This window comes from Caretta caretta, chromosome 3 (genome assembly GCF_965140235.1).
Source record: "Caretta caretta isolate rCarCar2 chromosome 3, rCarCar1.hap1, whole genome shotgun sequence".
NCBI lineage: Eukaryota > Metazoa > Chordata > Testudines > Cheloniidae > Caretta > Caretta caretta.
In genome coordinates this window covers 205,877,625-205,894,596 of record NC_134208.1, presented here as the reverse complement: position 1 = coordinate 205,894,596, position 16,972 = coordinate 205,877,625, and the positions used below count along the sequence as shown (strand labels likewise).

The window sequence follows — 16,972 nt, the reverse complement described above, 5'->3', positions numbered from 1 at the left end:
AGCCCAGGGTGGGGGAGTGGGTCAGAGCCTAAGCTGCAGCTCGAACAGCAACATCTACATGTTGATTTTAGCACCACAGCGCAAGCCCTGAGCACCTGAGTCTGTAGACCCAGGCTCAGACTTGCTGCCATGGTTTTAAAGCCCCCCTGGCAGAGACTGATGAAGAGATGTACTGAATCAATGTTTCATTGGCTGCTCTGCCCAGGACCTTGTCCCAGCCAGCAGATCCTTCCACTTTTTGGGCTGCACTGGTCATCACAGATCCTTTCGCTGCTTTCTGTCACCATTACCTTCCTGACAAGCAGGCTAACCAGTTCAGGAACCATGTGGATGGGTTTCCTCTGATGGATGACGGTATGAGTCCAAGCTAACTCTGGCCCAAGGAGCATATGATATGGGTGAAAATCTTGCCCCCCCCACCCCAAAATCAGGATTTCACCCTGTGTGTTTTAAGATAGTCATCCTGGACCCGATTCAGCAAAGCATGGAAGCATGTGCCTAACTTTAAGCATGGACCTAAATCCCATTGACTTAATGTGACTTAAACATGTACTCAAGTGAAGAGATGGTTGAGAATTTTCCATCAAAAGGGTTTTTCTATGGAAGATGTGGTTTCAGAAAATCAAAATTTTTCCATGGGAAAACTTCAATTCTGTCAACATTTTTTAAAAGAATTTCTGTCAGGAAAACAGAAACATTATTTTGTTTTGGGTCAGGCTGTCCTGAATTGAAAGGTTTTGATTTGTTAAAATGACCTGAAATGTCTTGTTCAATATTAAACTTCATTTCCCTATGGCACTGAAGCAAACAAACCTATTCACATGCTTAAAGTTACTCATGCACTTAAGCGCATTTCTGGACTGGAGGCTTGACTTTCAGCTCACTTTCTCTTTCCACCAGTGTCTTCGTTCCATTGGTCTTAAAGCTACAAGTGCCTTAACAGTTTGTTTATTAAAATGCATTTTTACCCTCTCAAATTTAATTTCAAATCCCCTCATCCGACCATGGCACGATTCAATTATCTTGCTCATTCTGGTGGCGTAATTTGCAGTTTTGGATGGTAACTTAAAAGTAATTATGCTCAAACCGGCTTTTCTTTTTTTAATCTTTTCTTGTGTGTGTGTGTGTGGGTGGGGGGAATGCTTCAAAGCTTCAGTAATAGCTTTGGGGACTTCCTCTTTTGGACGAGGCAATCCAAATGGGAAGTTGGGAACATGCCAAACATTTAAAGAAATAGTAATTATTAGCTTTGAAATCTTCCAGTGTTTAACATGTAAGCAAAGTCATATTTGTCTGTCAAAAACATGGGCCCAGTTGTGCAGGGCCTTAATGATGTGAGTAAGCCTTGTTTGTGTGAGGAGTCCTAACACTTATTCTCACAAATCCCTCAGCGTAAGCTTCGTGTGGTTGTCTTCTCTATGTTGAATCCAGTACCAGGCACACCAACGGGGCGGAATAAATAATGAACAATCATAGTTCACAAATGTTGTCATTGTCAGCAGACTATATCTGAACCAAGTGGAATCTAGTCCTTACACGCCAGATACAGTTTTTAGTTTAGCTGGCTGTGGATTCTGGGCTAAATCCATGAACTTGAAGTAAATAGTGAGGAAACGCTCATTGCGGGTTATGGGTTTGTTTGTAAGACTACTCTTTAAACATGTGACCATGTTGCACAACACATAATCTGGATAAATTAAACAGTGAGGACATTGTTACACATACATGAAACAGGCTACTCATGTTCAGCTTCTTGTTTATGTCCTTTTTAGAGGAAAAACACAACAAATATAGGGATGAGCTCCGACCTAGAAAAATGAATTTGATTCCTACCACATTTAATTTAGTTTTGTTTTTAACCCCAGCCTCTTTTCCCAGTCCAAGTGAAATGTCAGAGTTCTGTCAAAAGGTCACTACTCCTCCACACCGAGACTTCTGCTTTGGATCTTTAGTCAAGATCGAAAATATCATTATTCATGGAAGATGTTTAATATGTTGATGCTTAAAACAATGAAAAGGTGAAATATATGCACAGATCTTTTTGATATGTACTGAGTTTATATTGGTCCTTTGCTCTCTCTTGGAGCCACGTGGGTGCGGCGGGGCAGGAGAGCTTGCACTGCTGCCATTTTTATTAGGAAAAACTTTCTGCCGATAAGGGTAGTTAAACTCTGGAATAGGCTCCCAGGAGAGGTGGAGGGGGCCCTGAGCTGAGCGGGGGTCTCATATTAGAAAGCCACTAAGTGTGGTTTACTGCTGTAAGTGAATGTAGTGCCGTCACCGGGGGTGTTTAAGAACTGGCTGGACGGACAGCTGTCAGGGATGGTCTAGGTATACCAGACCTCAGTGCCGGGGGCCAGACTTGATGACTTCTCAAGGTCTTTTCCAGCCTTACATTTCTAGGATTCTGTATTACTGCAGCTCCTTGAGACCCCTACTCAGATTGGGGCTCCATCAGGCTAGGTGCTGTACGGACACATAGTAAGAGCAAGTTCCTGCCCCACAGAGCTTCCTATGTAAATAAACAAGGCTGATAAAGGGTGGGAGGTAAAATACAGGCACAGAAAGGGGCAGTCACTTGCTCGAGGTCACACACAGAGCAGGTCACTGGCACAGCTGGGAATAGAAGCCAGGTCTCCTGAGCCTCAATACTCTATCCATTGGACCACACTGCATCTAAATAACGAACATGCCCTGAAGATAGACAGGGGACTGCAGTCTTCAGGGTTGCCAGGTAATATGCACTGCATTCACTTAAAGCAATAAATAACACCTACTGGATTGGTTCAATAGGGTGCCAAAATTTAATCCACGTGCAAAGGTGTCTTTATTCCTCTTGTGAATTAATCCTGGATGCATTTGTGGGGGTGGGAAAACCTTCTTGGCAATTCCTGACCCTTGAGTGCCTGACCTTGTGCCTTTAATGTTCCCTTATCACATTGATAAGGAATTTCCCAGGCTGTTGGTGGGTTTTTTTGGGTAGATTAGGGTATGGGGCTGAGAGATAAACCCATGAAATGAAGAAGCAGCAGCTTCACTCTGCAGGACTTGAAAGCTCACCTGGCTGGCAGGAATTGGCAATGGTACGGGTGAATTCCATAATCAGGAACTGTTTGGCTCAACGCCTTCAGAAAGCACTTTCCTGTGCACCTGAGGAGGGATACGCTTTCCTGAGCCCTGCTCACTAGCACTCCCTAATCCCTTTGCACTTTACAAGATCCATGGGCTTTTCACTATGGTCTTGATTGTCCCTAGGTCTGTGGGTGCAGGGGGTAGTGGATGCCATGGGCCCATGACAGCCCTTGCTTGCAGCAGGTGGGCAAGGAGGGGGGTGTGTGGTTACAGCCTTGACTCTGGCCCCACAAAACTTTGGCCAGTCGAGGTGGCACAGGGGTGCAATCCTTTGCTGCTGGTATAGGCTCAGGAACAAGAGGGAAGCACAGTACAGCCCTCCTTAGCCAGGCACGTTGGACTCGATCCTACAATGTGCTGAGCGCTCTGGGCCTGACCTGGTGAAACACTTCAGCATGTGCTTAAATTAAGCACAGGAGCAGTCCCACTGTATGAGCCAGGCAGGTCAAGACATCTTGGCTGTTCTAAAGAAAACGTGTCTGGATTTGTGCCTCTAACAATCCTTTACGGAGCAGGCACAGTGTATTTTGTCTGAATTTTACCACTAAGTGTGTAAAGGGCTCCTTCCTGACAGATGTTGGAGCAACGCAAGCTTGATCCTGCAAAGCACTTAAGCACATGCTTAACTTTAAGCACATGACCATGAGTAGTTAGTGGGAGTATAAAAAGGACTGTACTTTCTCAGTAAATAACTGTCCAAGGCTCAGTACCCACTCAAATCAAACACAGCTATCTTCAGAACATCCAAAGGCATGTCTGCTCAGTGAGGACTATTTCCATGCCTGATTTCACATTTCAACCCCCAGCCATTTCAGCTGCAGAGATGTTCAAAAAAATGGTGCGAGAAGTATTTTCAAATAGGGAAAATATCAGAACTCCTTTTGTTCCCACTTTGCAAACGAGTCACCTTCAGGCAGACAAGGGGTCAGGAACATTTTGGCCCACAAGGCGAAATTTTAAGAAAGGTACATGTGCTTGAAAACAAAGGATTAGACTGAAAAATGTTACACAGCCTGAAGCATAGACACTGCTGCTGGTTCCACCGAAGTGCACCCTTAGCAACTGCCTTGAAATCTTACTTAGATTGAAAGGTCTTTGGGGCAGGGACTGTCTTTTTTGTTCCGTGTTTCTACAGTGCCCAGCATGGTGGGGTTCTGGTCCATGACTAGAGCTCGTAGGTGGTATGGTAACATAAATAATGATGATGATAATTAAAAGGAGATAGTGTAATTGTGTCATTCAGTGACTAACGCTGGAGAAAAAGGAAAAGTCAGATTTCAAAACTGCATTTTCCCTTTTTCAAAAATCTTTAGTCTGAATATCTGAAGTACAAGATATGGGGGTTTGCAACAGAACTACAAGGTCTAGTGTCTGTCTCTAAACTAGTTTAAATTATGTTACCAACTTCCCCAAAGGAATGAAGCATAATGAAAAATTGTTTCCTCGGAATAATTTAAAAAGCTATTTTAAAGTATATCAGCACAATTGCTGTTGGGGTGACTTTGGGGCTAGACACAACAGGCTTTCTCCCTAAACTTTCTATAATTACAACAGGGTATGACACATATGAAAAATGCACCTTTCATTGATCAGGTTTGGCACCAACGTCTCAAAAATTAGCCAATGACTTTTTCTAACACTTCCCAAATTACAGAAAAAGAGTGATTCCTCTGTTGTTCCCCCCTCCATCAGTCATGTTCTTCCCCCTCACAGGAAACAGAACATAATCTCAAACGTAAATGATTACTGCAGCTTCACAAAGAAATCCCAAATGTAATCTAGGAGACAGAGTAACCAGGCACTAAAAAACCTGTTATCAAATTTTTCCTCACCATTCAACTATACAGGAAGATATAAAGTGAAGGTGAGCATGATACAATAAGGGACAAATACTCAGCGGGTGTATTGTTATAGCTCCAATGACTTCCATGAAGCTATGACAATTTACACATGATGAGGATCTGCACTTAAGCATCAAAAGATTGTTCCACAGGTAAAGCTGTACAAATGTTATATACAAAAATCTGTATTAAAAGAATGTTAAAGGTTGCAAAGTCAAGCACTCATATGTTAGGAAATGCCAGAATTAAGGTTGCCTGTGCAACGTTAATTCGCCCATCTTGTGTGTATATGTTATGATACAGTTTATATCTACATGATCACTGTAAAATCTTAGTGTCTTCCATTTAGAATTAATAGCAATACAAAGTCTCTAGTGGACTTGAGGGAGTCTCTGATACTTCTCCCTTTATGGGCACCCTAACACTCTGGTTTTTGACCACCATTACACATTTAGTAAATATTTTCATGGAACTACCCACAACAATGTCCAGGTCGTTTCCCTGAGTAGTTAGTTATCTTAGTATCTTGCAATATTAAGAAGCAGTTCAAATGATTCTTTCCTATGTGCATCACCTTGCACTTGCCAACAAAAAATTTAATCTGTTATCATGTTCCCTAGTCACCTAACTTTGTTAGACTACTCTCGATACTCACAGTCTTCTCTAGTCTTAACTCACCTAAATAATTTTTGTCCCTTGCAAATACTACCATCTCAGTATTCCCTCCCCTTTCCAGATTATTAATTGATCTATTAAACATCAATGATCTTAATATAATTCCTTAGGGCACCCCCTCTGTTCAACTTCTCCTATGTTGAAAACAGATCATTTATTTCTACACTCTGTTTTCTGCCTCTTTAGTGATATTCTGATCCATGGTATTGTTTTACCCATCATCCTGTGATATTTAATTTTCTTAACAGCCTCCTTCATTTACTAGTTTATTGACATGCTCCAAGAATTCAAATGGCTTAGTGAGGCATGATTTTCCTTTCCAGAAGCTATGCTGGTTTGTTCCTATCCAAACCTTCTCATCTATGTGTTTTATCATTCTATTTTTATCCCTTCAGAGTAGAGATCTCAGTCTATTATTAAGCAATTTACCTCTGTCTCGCTCATGTATCTATTCAAAATACAGTATAATATGGTATCTTATTGCAGTTTGGGTTATTGCATTCAACAGGAAATAAAAGTACTCATGCCACAAATCTTAGACAGAATTAACTACAATTTCCCTAAATCATACATAGGTATTGCTATTTGCTCACTCAAATTTCAACTGAAAGAACTTTTACGTGACAGAAAACATGACAGAAGCCTAAAAGAAATATTTGTATTTAATTTAAAAAAATCAATCAAATATAAGACTTACATATGAACCATAATCCACTGCTAGAGTCTGCAGAGCCCATGGGAGACCCAGGCCAACTAAAATGTCAAAAACGTTACTTCCAATGGAATTCGACACAGCCATATCCCCCATGCCTGCAGAAACAGGAAACAGGGTACAATCAGTCATTTCAGTGAAGGCTTCTTGCTCTTCAACAAGAATATCTGCATCTGAACTACTCCTGACTCTGTATAGATTAACACTGGCTAGATTTGGCCTTTCTTTATGACTGATGCTCATTTCTTTAAAAAAAAAAAATATGGGCATACTGGGGAAGCGTATGTTTCACCAGAAAACAGCCTCTTGGCCTCCCAAAGCAGTATTGCCAACTCAATTTTTCTTAAAGCTCCTGCTTCTGGAGTAATGGAAATCTGTTTTCATTAAAAATAATTTTCCAGCCCTCCTGGTTGTGGAGAAAAACTGGAGAAAATGACTCAAGTGTTCCCAAAGTCTCAGAAACCAGAAGACAAATAAACTTAATCCTTAATTTTCAAGTTGAACATGGTTTTTTGAATGCTTGGCATTGGCTATGCTGCTAAAGCATGGTCCAGACTCAATAGTGGCCTTTTACCTTCTCTGTGATGGCAAGTTAGTTCTAGGACAATCTCCTGTTCTCTCTGCAAATATTAAATTTCAAATCAGCGTTGATTTCACTCATCAGAACCTCTCCCTGCTGCTCCTTTGGAAATATTAGTATGCCACTAAAGTAGTCCAGCCCCACCCCCACAAATTTGACTGATTGATATAAGTGGCCCTTCCCAAATGTTAAGTGGAACCAACACAAGACTTCAAGGGCCAGTTCCTCTGCTCTAATGGAGCTATGAGAATTTCCACCAGCTGATGATCTGCCTCTAGAGGCATAAGAATCTGAAAAGAACAGAAGGACGGAGGCTGTTCTACCTCATCTGTGTCTAACCCCTCTTCCCATACTGCCCTGCCCAGAGTATAGCTCTGAAAACCTATGGTTCTGAATAATACAGAGTGGATGTCCAAAGGCTGCAATAGTTTCAAGTAAATATGTCTATTACAGATCAGTTGGAGTCTTATTTCAAACCTTTGCATCTTTGCCACATCTTGGGAACCATATATTACAGAACTTGAGTAGCAAACATACCCATTTTTCCAGTTGAGCTAGTAAAGGAGAGCTGGGGAATGCTCATGTCTTGCCCTTCAGCCCCAGATTGTTTTTTCAAAGCTTGGGAATAGCATCTGGACACCTCAGGGAAGATGCACTTTCATATCATCCACTTTATCGGGAAAGCTTATCTGGAGGCTAGCAAGCCATACTTCCTCTGTACCTTCTTAACAGAAAGTGGACATGTAGGAGATGCTTTCACATCCATGTTTGCTAATATAGGAGGCAAACCTACCTTGTCTTGCTACTATAAGGCTAGCCATGCAGTCCGGCACGCTGGTTCCAGCTGCCAGGAATGTGATACCCATGATCACGTCTGGAATACCCAATGTGTAGCCAATGATCGTAACCTAGGGAAATAAGTAGAACTGTCAAGAGGCTTAAATTTATTTAAAACCTAGTCAAACTTGTCCCTACATTGCAATATGATCTGGGTCAGTTTCTATAACTAAGTTTGATGGTGATGCAAAAGAACTTCTTAAAAAGGGAAAATGAAGCCAAGGAATGTGTGGGCCCCTTACTGAATGAGGGAGACAAACTAGTGACAGAGGATGTGGAAAAAGCTAATGTACTCAATGCTTTTTTTGCCTCTGTTTTCACGAACAAGGTCAGCTCCCAGACTGCTACGCTGGGCATCACAAAATGGGGAAGAGATGGCCAGCCCTCTGTGGAGATAGAGGTGGTTAGGGACTATTTAGAAAAGCTGGACGTGCACAAGTCCATGGGGCCGGACGAGTTGCATCCGAGAGTGCTGAAGGAATTGGCGGCTGTGATTGCAGAGCCATTGGCCATTATCTTTGAAAACTCGTGGCGAACCGGGGAAGTCCCGGATGACTAGAAAAAGGCTAATGTAGTGCCAATCTTTAAAAAAGGGAAGAAGGACGATCCTGGGAACTACAGGCCAGTCAGCCTCACTTCAGTCCCTGGAAAAATCATGGAGCAGGTCCTCAAAGAATCAATCCTGAAGCACTTGCATGAGAGGAAAGTGATCAGGAACAGCCAGCATGGATTCACCAAGGGAAGGTCATGCCTGACTAATCTAATCGCCTTTTATGATGAGATTACTGGTTCTGTGGATGAAGGGAAAGCAGTGGATGTATTGTTTCTTGACTTTAGCAAAGCTTTTGACACGGTCTCCCACAGTATTCTTGTCAGCAAGTTAAGGAAGTATGGGCTGGATGACTGCACTACAAAGTGGGTAGAAAGCTGGCTAGATTGTCGGGCTCAACGGGTAGTGATCAATGGCTCCATATCTAGTTGGCAGCCGGTATCAAGTGGAGTACCCCAAGGGTCGGTCCTGGGGCCGGTTTTGTTCAATATCTTCATAAATGATCTGGAGGATGGTGTGGATTGCACTCTCAGCAAATTTGCGGATGATACTAAACTGGGAGGAGTGGTAGATACGCTGGAGGGGAGGGATAGGATACAGAAAGACCTAGACAAATTGGAGGATTGGGCCAAAAGAAATCTGATGAGGTTCAATAAGGATAAGTGCAGGGTCCTGCACTTAGGACGGAAGAACCCAATGCACAGCTACAGACTAGGGACCGAATGGCTAGGCAGCAGTTCTGCGGAAAAGGACCTAGGGGTGACAATGGACGAGAAGCTGGATATGAGTCAGCAGTGTGCCCTTGTTGCCAAGAAGGCCAATGGCATTTTGGGATGTATAAGTAGGGGCATAGCGAGCAGATCGAGGGACGTGATCGTTCCCCTCTATTCGACATTGGTGAGGCCTCATCTGGAGTACTGTGTCCAGTTTTGGGCCCCACACTTCAAGAAGGATGTGAATAAATTGGAGAGAGTCCAGCGAAGGGCAACAAAAATGATTAGGGGACTGGAACACATGAGTTATGAGGAGAGGCTGAGGGAGCTGGGATTGTTTAGCCTGCAGAAGAGAAGAATGAGGGGGGATTTGATAGCTGCTTTCAACTACCTGAAAGGGGGTTCCAAAGAGGATGGCTCTAGACTGTTCTCAATGGTAGCAGATGACAGAACGAGGAGTAATGGTCTCAAGTTGCAGTGGGGGAGGTTTAGATTGGATATTAGGAAAAACTTTTTCACTAAGAGGGTGGTGAAACACTGGAATGCGTTACCTAGGGAGGTGGTAGAATCTCCTTCCTTAGAGGTTTTTAAGGTCAGGCTTGACAAAGCCCTGGCTGGGATGATTTAACTGGGAATTGGTCCTGCTTTGAGCAGGGGGTTGGACTAGATGACCTTCTGGGGTCCCTTCCAACCCTGATATTCTATGATTCTATGATTCTAAGAGAGGGAGGGGTTTAATGGGCAGGGCAACTGGCATAGGGTCAGGAAACCTGAGTTCTATTCCCCACTCTGCCATGGACCGTTGACAAGCCACTTCACCTCATGAGGCCTCTCTTTTCTCTACACCCTTTATCTGCTGTGTCTATTTGAACTGTAAACTACTTGGGGCAGGGACTGTCTGAATGGTGCCTAGCACAATAGGAGCCTGATCTTCATGAGATGTTTTGCCTTCCTCTGAAGCATGGGGCACGGGGCACTTACAGGTTTAAACTAGTGTAAATGGTGGATTCTCTGTCACTTGAAGTCTTTAAACCATGATTTGAGGACTTCAGTAACTCAGCCAGAGGTTAGGGGGCTCCTACAGGACCAGGTAGCTGAGGTTCTGTGGCCTGCAATTTGCAGGTCAGATTAGATGATTATAATGGCCCCTTCTGCCTTAAAGTCTATGAATTAGAGTCATTAGGCATTACTATAATACAAATAATAGTTAAATAATCATGAAAACCAAAGATAATTATACCATAAGCATATTGTAGTCAGGGGTACAGCCTCAAGTCAGTGCAGGCAACTTAACACACAGGAGATACTGCTAACCATCTTCATGTCTTTTGGTATGCATGTTGCAATCTATTAGTGTTCTTTGAATCATTATGCATTTTGGAACGTTGGAAGCTCTTGCTTAACACAGAACTTATCATCAGTGCAAGTTACACTAGTGGTCATATCTACTTGCAAGGAGTGACATAAAAAAGTTCAGTTCAGGATAATACTTGATTTTCATACTCTCTAAAATGTAGTCTAACAAATTTGAACCATATGTTATGAGCAAGACAGTGATCCTGTGGTTTCTGGTATTTCAGCTTTGGAAAGGTTGGGCAGGTACTCGTTCTTAAAAACAGTTCATCCTCTCAAAGGAACATTTAGGGGGGCAGGGGAGACTAGTCACTCTCCATTTTCTGCTTAGGGAATTAAGGCTTTCTTAAAAAATTATTTTGCAAGATTTTGGCTTGGCTCTGAGAGAAAAACCTGACCTTAATTTTGCATTCAGTATAGGAGTTAACTGTGCATGGACTGGAAGATTTCTCTAATTTCTGATTTCCAGTGAAGAAGGCATGTTCAGTTCTTTAGAAATAGATTAGATGTATTTCCGTAGTTCTAAAATCAGAATAAGTGGTCAAACGCCAGGTTCCCCCAAATCCTTCTCTGCACCCCATAACTGTCTGTTTTTTCCTCAAGACAGCTGGAATTGGAAAGGAAGCATGATCCATGCTGCATTGCTGGCATTATTATAACGGGGGTTACAGAGATGTTATCACCTATCCAATTGTCTAATGAGGCCTGCAGCAGCTTAATGAACTAACAAGCACGCAGGACTGTAATTGCAGAGAATAAGCCAATTACATTTGGATGGCTTCTGTTCATTTTATTGATCCCCAACCACCTTTAAATAACAAGCTAGAAATAGATTAAGTAGTCCCTATTGAGTAGAGTAGCAATGCAGCAAAATGGGCCAGCCGAAAAACTGAGTTTCATGGCTTAGCATGCACAGGGGCTGGGGTGTAGCATTTGTCAGCCCTGCCTTTCAAACTTGCTTACTCCACTGAGAAAAAGAGAGAAAGCAATTAAAGAGTCTAAATTAAATTCTCATTTACACTAAAGCCTGTCTACACTATTCTGGTGGTAACGTGGCCTTAAATTGTGTGTTAGTGGAATTTACTCCCAAATTAAAAATCTGGGGCGAAATTCTGGCCCCAGTGACATCAATGGGAGTTTTGCCCTGACTTCAATGGGGACAGCGTTGGATCCTGCCGTGTAAAGGGGCTTTAGCATACATGGGAACTGATGCTGATGGAAAGAGACATCCATTGACCTCAACAGGCTCTGGATGCAGCCCCAAGTCAGCTCCCCCCTGCCCCCCCCCCTCGATACGTACCATCCACACCATCACGTAGGATAAGGCTGCAATCCAGAGGGTAGAGGAAGCAAAGGTGACCATGAACCATTTTTCCCAGTAGGGCTTGTTGCAGTTAGGCACCGTGAAGTGCAGGAGGAAGCTCAATGGCCAGGTGAACAGCCACTTCAGGATTTCCATTTTGCCAGCTGCCAAAAACAAAAGGGGACAACCATACATCTCTGCCCCATCCTCTCTGCTTTAACCCTGAGTAGGATTTATTATGTGTATTGTGCTCACAGCAAGAGCTGCTGAACCCCCTACAAACACATAACAAAGAGGCAGTCCTTGCCCAAGAACATACAAGCTGAGGATAAGACAAGGGGCAGGGAGATGCAAGGGGAGCACAAGGGGACTGAGATGATCCCAATTACTGTGATAAGCCATGGTCATAGCACATCAGCTGCCTAGCTGCTGTCAGGTATTTTGTAGGTATCATAGAAGAAGAGAGTTTTAAGGAGGGATCTGATCTAGTGTCCTGGCTCTCAGAACCTCCTGATAGCATTCTTAGAGCCTTCATTTTCCCCTGCTTGAGCACCACCCTCTTACTGCAGTTCAGCTTTTTGGGTGAGTAGCCCTGGAAAAGGACTTGCTGTGAAACTACTCCATATCTGGCAGGAGCAGTCCCTTGTAGGAACTGAGTATGCTGGCTAATTTGCAGCCCAGGTCTGTGTGTGCCTAGGGTTGTCACTCATCACAGATTCATGGAATTCATCCCAGTTTTCAAAAGGCCAATCCCGAGCTGGCACGCCTAGTACTAGGGGGGTAAAGGGTGGAACTGATGTAACTTCTGCACCCGCACAGTGTTACTGCATGCTAGTAAAGGTACAGTAACAGGGCAGCACTGCATCATGAGGTGACGCTAGGATGTTGCCAGCCCTGGGAAGATGTCAAAGTGGGGACCAAGAGACCAAGACTGGAAAATAAACCCCAAATGTGGCCACTTAAGGCCATCTACACTGCCGGAGTGGTGTAAATGACACTCAGGACTTAAGGATGTTGAACATAATGGGCAAAAAGCACATTGGCCCTAAGGCCCCCTTACACCTCTCTGGAAGTATAAATGGGGACATAAAATAGGAGTAAACTATATTCACACACACTTGAATGCCCCTTTGTACAGCCAATACAGGGGGCTTGGTGCAGTTGAGAACTAGGCCCTGATGTCACGTTCACCATTGTCCTGCATCTTGGTAGTTGTTTAGACCAGTGCAAAGTGATGATAAAAGGCCACAGTTCTGACTGTTTGTGCAGTCCTGCAAGACTACGCAGCTCATCATGGGCGAATCTACACTAGGAATAAAGGAATCACTACAAAAGTTTTTTTCTCCTGCTGATAATAGCTCATCTTAACTAATTAGCCTCTCACAGTTTGTTCGATAACTTCCAACTTATCTGTATGTATGTATATATATCTTACTATATGTTCGATTCTATGCATCCGATGAAGTGGGCTGCAGCCCACGAAAGCTTATGCTCTAATAAATTTGTTAGTCTCTAAGGTGCCACAAGTACTCCTGTTCTTTTTAGGAATAAAGGTTTGTTCTTCCCTCATGTTAGTGAACTAGTATAAACAGGTGTTAACAGGTCGAGGTAGACCGTAGGCTCCTCTACACTTTTAACCTGCTATCATCTGTTAAAACTACCGACTGCCTTGCCTTCACTAGGATTTAACCTAACATGAAGAAAAATCCCAGTGTGTGGTTTTTAAAGGTGTTTACTTTGACCTGTTAACACCTGTTAATAATACCACTGCCTTGTCTTCAGTAGGCTTTCACCATGTGTTGTTACCACCAGGTTTTAGATAACACAGATAAAACCACACCTTTTTCCCTAGTCCAGACAAGTCTTAGGTGTCTGTAGCAGTTACAGCAGCCTGGTTGGGTTCTGTCACATTCCACTCTATTGTTACTTCCATCAGAGGGGAGGAGGCCTTATCTAGTTAAACCAGATGGACACAATCCCATTTCATCAATGACGAGGAATTAAACTCTTATGGTCAGAATGATGGGGTTATCAGAGAAGCACCTAGAATTTCAAATGTAACTGTCATGCTGTTTGGTGTTTTCAAAGTTATACTGAAACAAGGAAAGCCCAAGAGCTTCTTACAGGGTAGGTCAAAAGGAGTGTAAGGTCCGTCATTATCATCCTCCTCTTCCTCCTCTTCCTCGTCATTCTCGTTGTTCTCATTGTCCTCGTTCTCGGTCTCATTTCCAGCCTCAGCCATGTCCTCGTCTCTTCGGGTCCCATTCACACCCCTTTCAGTGGAGTTGCTGGGGCCTGTCCCGTTCTCCAGGGCATGCTTGATAGGAATTTTGATAGCCACTTCCGATTCCCCATTGGTGTAGGCTCTGCTGTTTATCAGCCTTTGCCTCTGGAAACACAGTTACAAAGTCTTGGTGAAAAAGAGATTATAACAAAAATAAGGAGAGATCCGAAGAACTTTGTAAAAGCAGGTTTGAAAAAATATAGAGCCAGATCCTCAACTGGTGTAAATGTGACATCTACATCTACTGAGGATCTGACACAAATACTATCTTTTCGGTAAAGGAAGGACTGAGTATAACGGAATCTAAAACACCGAAAGCACAGGTCAGATACTAATCCAAATTACATTGGTGTCAATTTGAAGTCTACTGAAGTCAATGGAATTACAGTGTTTGTAGAACCACTGTCAGTGAGATGAGAATGAGACCAATGTCTAGGAGCATCTTCTCCTGGGGTGGGGGGTGGGAATGGAACCCTTCTGCCATTTAGTGCGATCTGGTACATTGTGTAGAAAAAGCATTCTCTTTAGGTATCTCATCAGGGAATAGTGTCAAGGGATGGCTTAGCAGCATTCTTGGACAGGGGTGAGGGAGATGAGAAACTCCATCAGAGCACAGAAATGCCGGTCAGTCTCCCTTCAGTCTGAAGACTGCTGTGGGAGTAGATGAGTTCAGGATGGACACAACCTCAGGCTGAGGAGCAAGGAGTAACACGTACCTCGTTGATCAACATGCGACTGGCCATGGAGAGACGGGTTTTGGGAGGAAAGTGGCTGGTTATCATTATCCGGAGCCCAGCCTCAGAGAAGGAAAGCTGGTGTGGGTAGGCAGACAGCAGCTCGTCCACCATGATCACCGAGGCTTTACGATGGAAATTCCCTGCAGAGAATTCACAGAGAAAGGAGTGAGGTACCTTGCTTGCTGATCCAGTGGCCCCTCTCAGAGTGAAAGAGTTCTACAATTCTCCCTCTTTTCAAAAGTAGCAGCCCGAACAGTCAACTTTGCATTAGATCAACAGGTTTTCCATCTTTTTTTCACACTGCAAACCACCCCATAAGAGAGCGACCCTTTCCTCTCAGCACCCTAACCCCCAGGAGCTTAGGAACTATTTGGCAAGGGTGGTCCAGGAGAGATGACCGCTCGCTCCCACACCACAGTACATGGTTCTCAAAAGGTTGAATTCAGTGAACCATAAAGATTCGTGGGCCCAGGGTGAGTCACTCAACTTCAGACACTGGCATCTAAAGTGCCTCTTCTCTCAGTCACTTCTGTCCTTGAGCAACCGGATTTGAAATAAATCTCTCACTTGGCCCACCATTGAGGCTTTTCATTGCAAAATCTAACCTACTCTCAAGAATTTATCACACACATACTACACACAATGATTACACTCCAAAGAGCAAATATACCACTGCAGTAGATGCCATCTGGTGCTTAGGCCTGTGGTACTGGCTGCATTGATTCCAAAAGCATAATCTTTACTTGCATGAGGATATAATCCTCACCCACCATTTCATCATGTGTTGGGGCAGGTAGCTTTTGCTGTGTATCTGCGGCACAATAGGGCAAACTAAATGCAGGTTCTTGTATCCTTGGGCAGTGCGCTCAGTGCTGGAACGGGGCACCAAATCTGAGAGCAAGTGAGGCACAGCTGTTCTGTGATGGCAACTCGCCTGCTGCTGACCCAATGTGCAGAACCTGTCCTAAGTGGCCAGAGAAAAAGGACACGAACGGAAGGCATTTCAGCTCACTCTAGATGTACCACATGGTTGAGGTCAAATCCTGATCCCTCTGAACTCAAACAACAACATCCCATAAGCAATCTGGGGGAGGGAACATCTTTTTGTTCTGTGTTTGCACAGATCCTAGCACAATGGGGTTCTGGTCCATGACTGGGGCTCTAACATGCTACCACAATTAATAACTATTATTATTGTTATTTTATAGATATTGCCACAAAGAACAATATGTTCTCAGCCTTAACTCATTAAGGAAACATTTTGCCTGGGTATTTTCTTTGTTTTTACTGAAGTGGGAAAAGGTATTATTTTTATGCTAGTATAAACCAAAATGGCAGACCTGTTGTTTCTTGAAACTTTGGTCAAATCTATAGTTCAAGACTGCTCATGAGAAACGCAGCAGGCCCCCGGGGCTTTCAATTTTCAGGCAGAACTCAGGAATTAATAAAAGTGATCCAAAAATATTTCACAGTTCAAACACAGAAACCCTTTTCTGACTCTCTTATTTCAGTGGGTCCAGAAAGGCAGAGGCTCAGAAAGTGATGAGAAACCTGAGACCCTTGCAGTAGATTTCAGAGTAGCAGCAATGTTAGTCTGTATCCACAAAAAGAAAAGGAGGACTTGTGGCACCTTAGAGACTAACAAATTTATTTGAGCATAAGCTTTCGTGAGCTACAGCTAAAAAGCTTATGCTCAAATAAATTTGTTAGTCTCTAAGGTGCCACAAGTCCTCCTTTTCTCCTTGCAATAGAGTTTCACTCCAACTTCATATGTATTATTTGTATTATTGTCGCACCTAGGAGCCCTTGTCATGAAACAGCACCCCCTAGTGCTAGGTACTTTACAAACACAGAACAAAAACCACAGTCCTTGCCCCCAAAGAGTTTACTGTCTACGCTGGTAAAAACAATGCGGTGTGTGAGCTAATACTGCAGATTAGCGTGTGAAACAACACTGGAGATTTTCAGTCAGTCATTTCTTGGCTACTAGTGGCCAGTTGCCAGATAAACATTGAAACAATTTTCAAAAAGTGAAGAAACATCTCTTCTCTCAAACGACTTGTCTGAGTAACCACAAAGTTTCAAAATAAAAAAGCCACCCAGACATGAGAAATGTCACGCAGAAAGGAATTATTTGTAGAGAAGTGTGCGTAAACGAATCCATAACTGAAACTCTCTTATTTGTGTTTCTAATCCTGATGTCAGCTGGTTACCTGAATGACTAAGGCCTGGTCTACGCTTAATTTTTTTCTGGC

At 43.3% G+C, this 16,972-nt stretch overlaps 1 protein-coding gene across 3 annotated transcripts in view; it reads right to left on the bottom strand.

The window, feature by feature from the left end:
- The window catches only part of SLC24A3 (solute carrier family 24 member 3), a 324,638-nt gene that overhangs the window by 18,041 nt on the left and 289,625 nt on the right, over nt 1-16,972 (bottom strand). For all 3 annotated transcript variants that reach the window (XM_048842455.2, XM_048842456.2, XM_075127266.1), the window contains 5 exons: nt 14,697-14,857; nt 13,821-14,085; nt 11,694-11,860; nt 7,734-7,848; nt 6,346-6,458 (listed from right to left, as the gene is read on the bottom strand). In XM_048842455.2, coding sequence (XP_048698412.1) covers nt 6,346-6,458; nt 7,734-7,848; nt 11,694-11,860; nt 13,821-14,085; nt 14,697-14,857 — 821 coding nt within the window. The remainder of the gene's footprint in view (nt 1-6,345; nt 6,459-7,733; nt 7,849-11,693; nt 11,861-13,820; nt 14,086-14,696; nt 14,858-16,972) is intronic.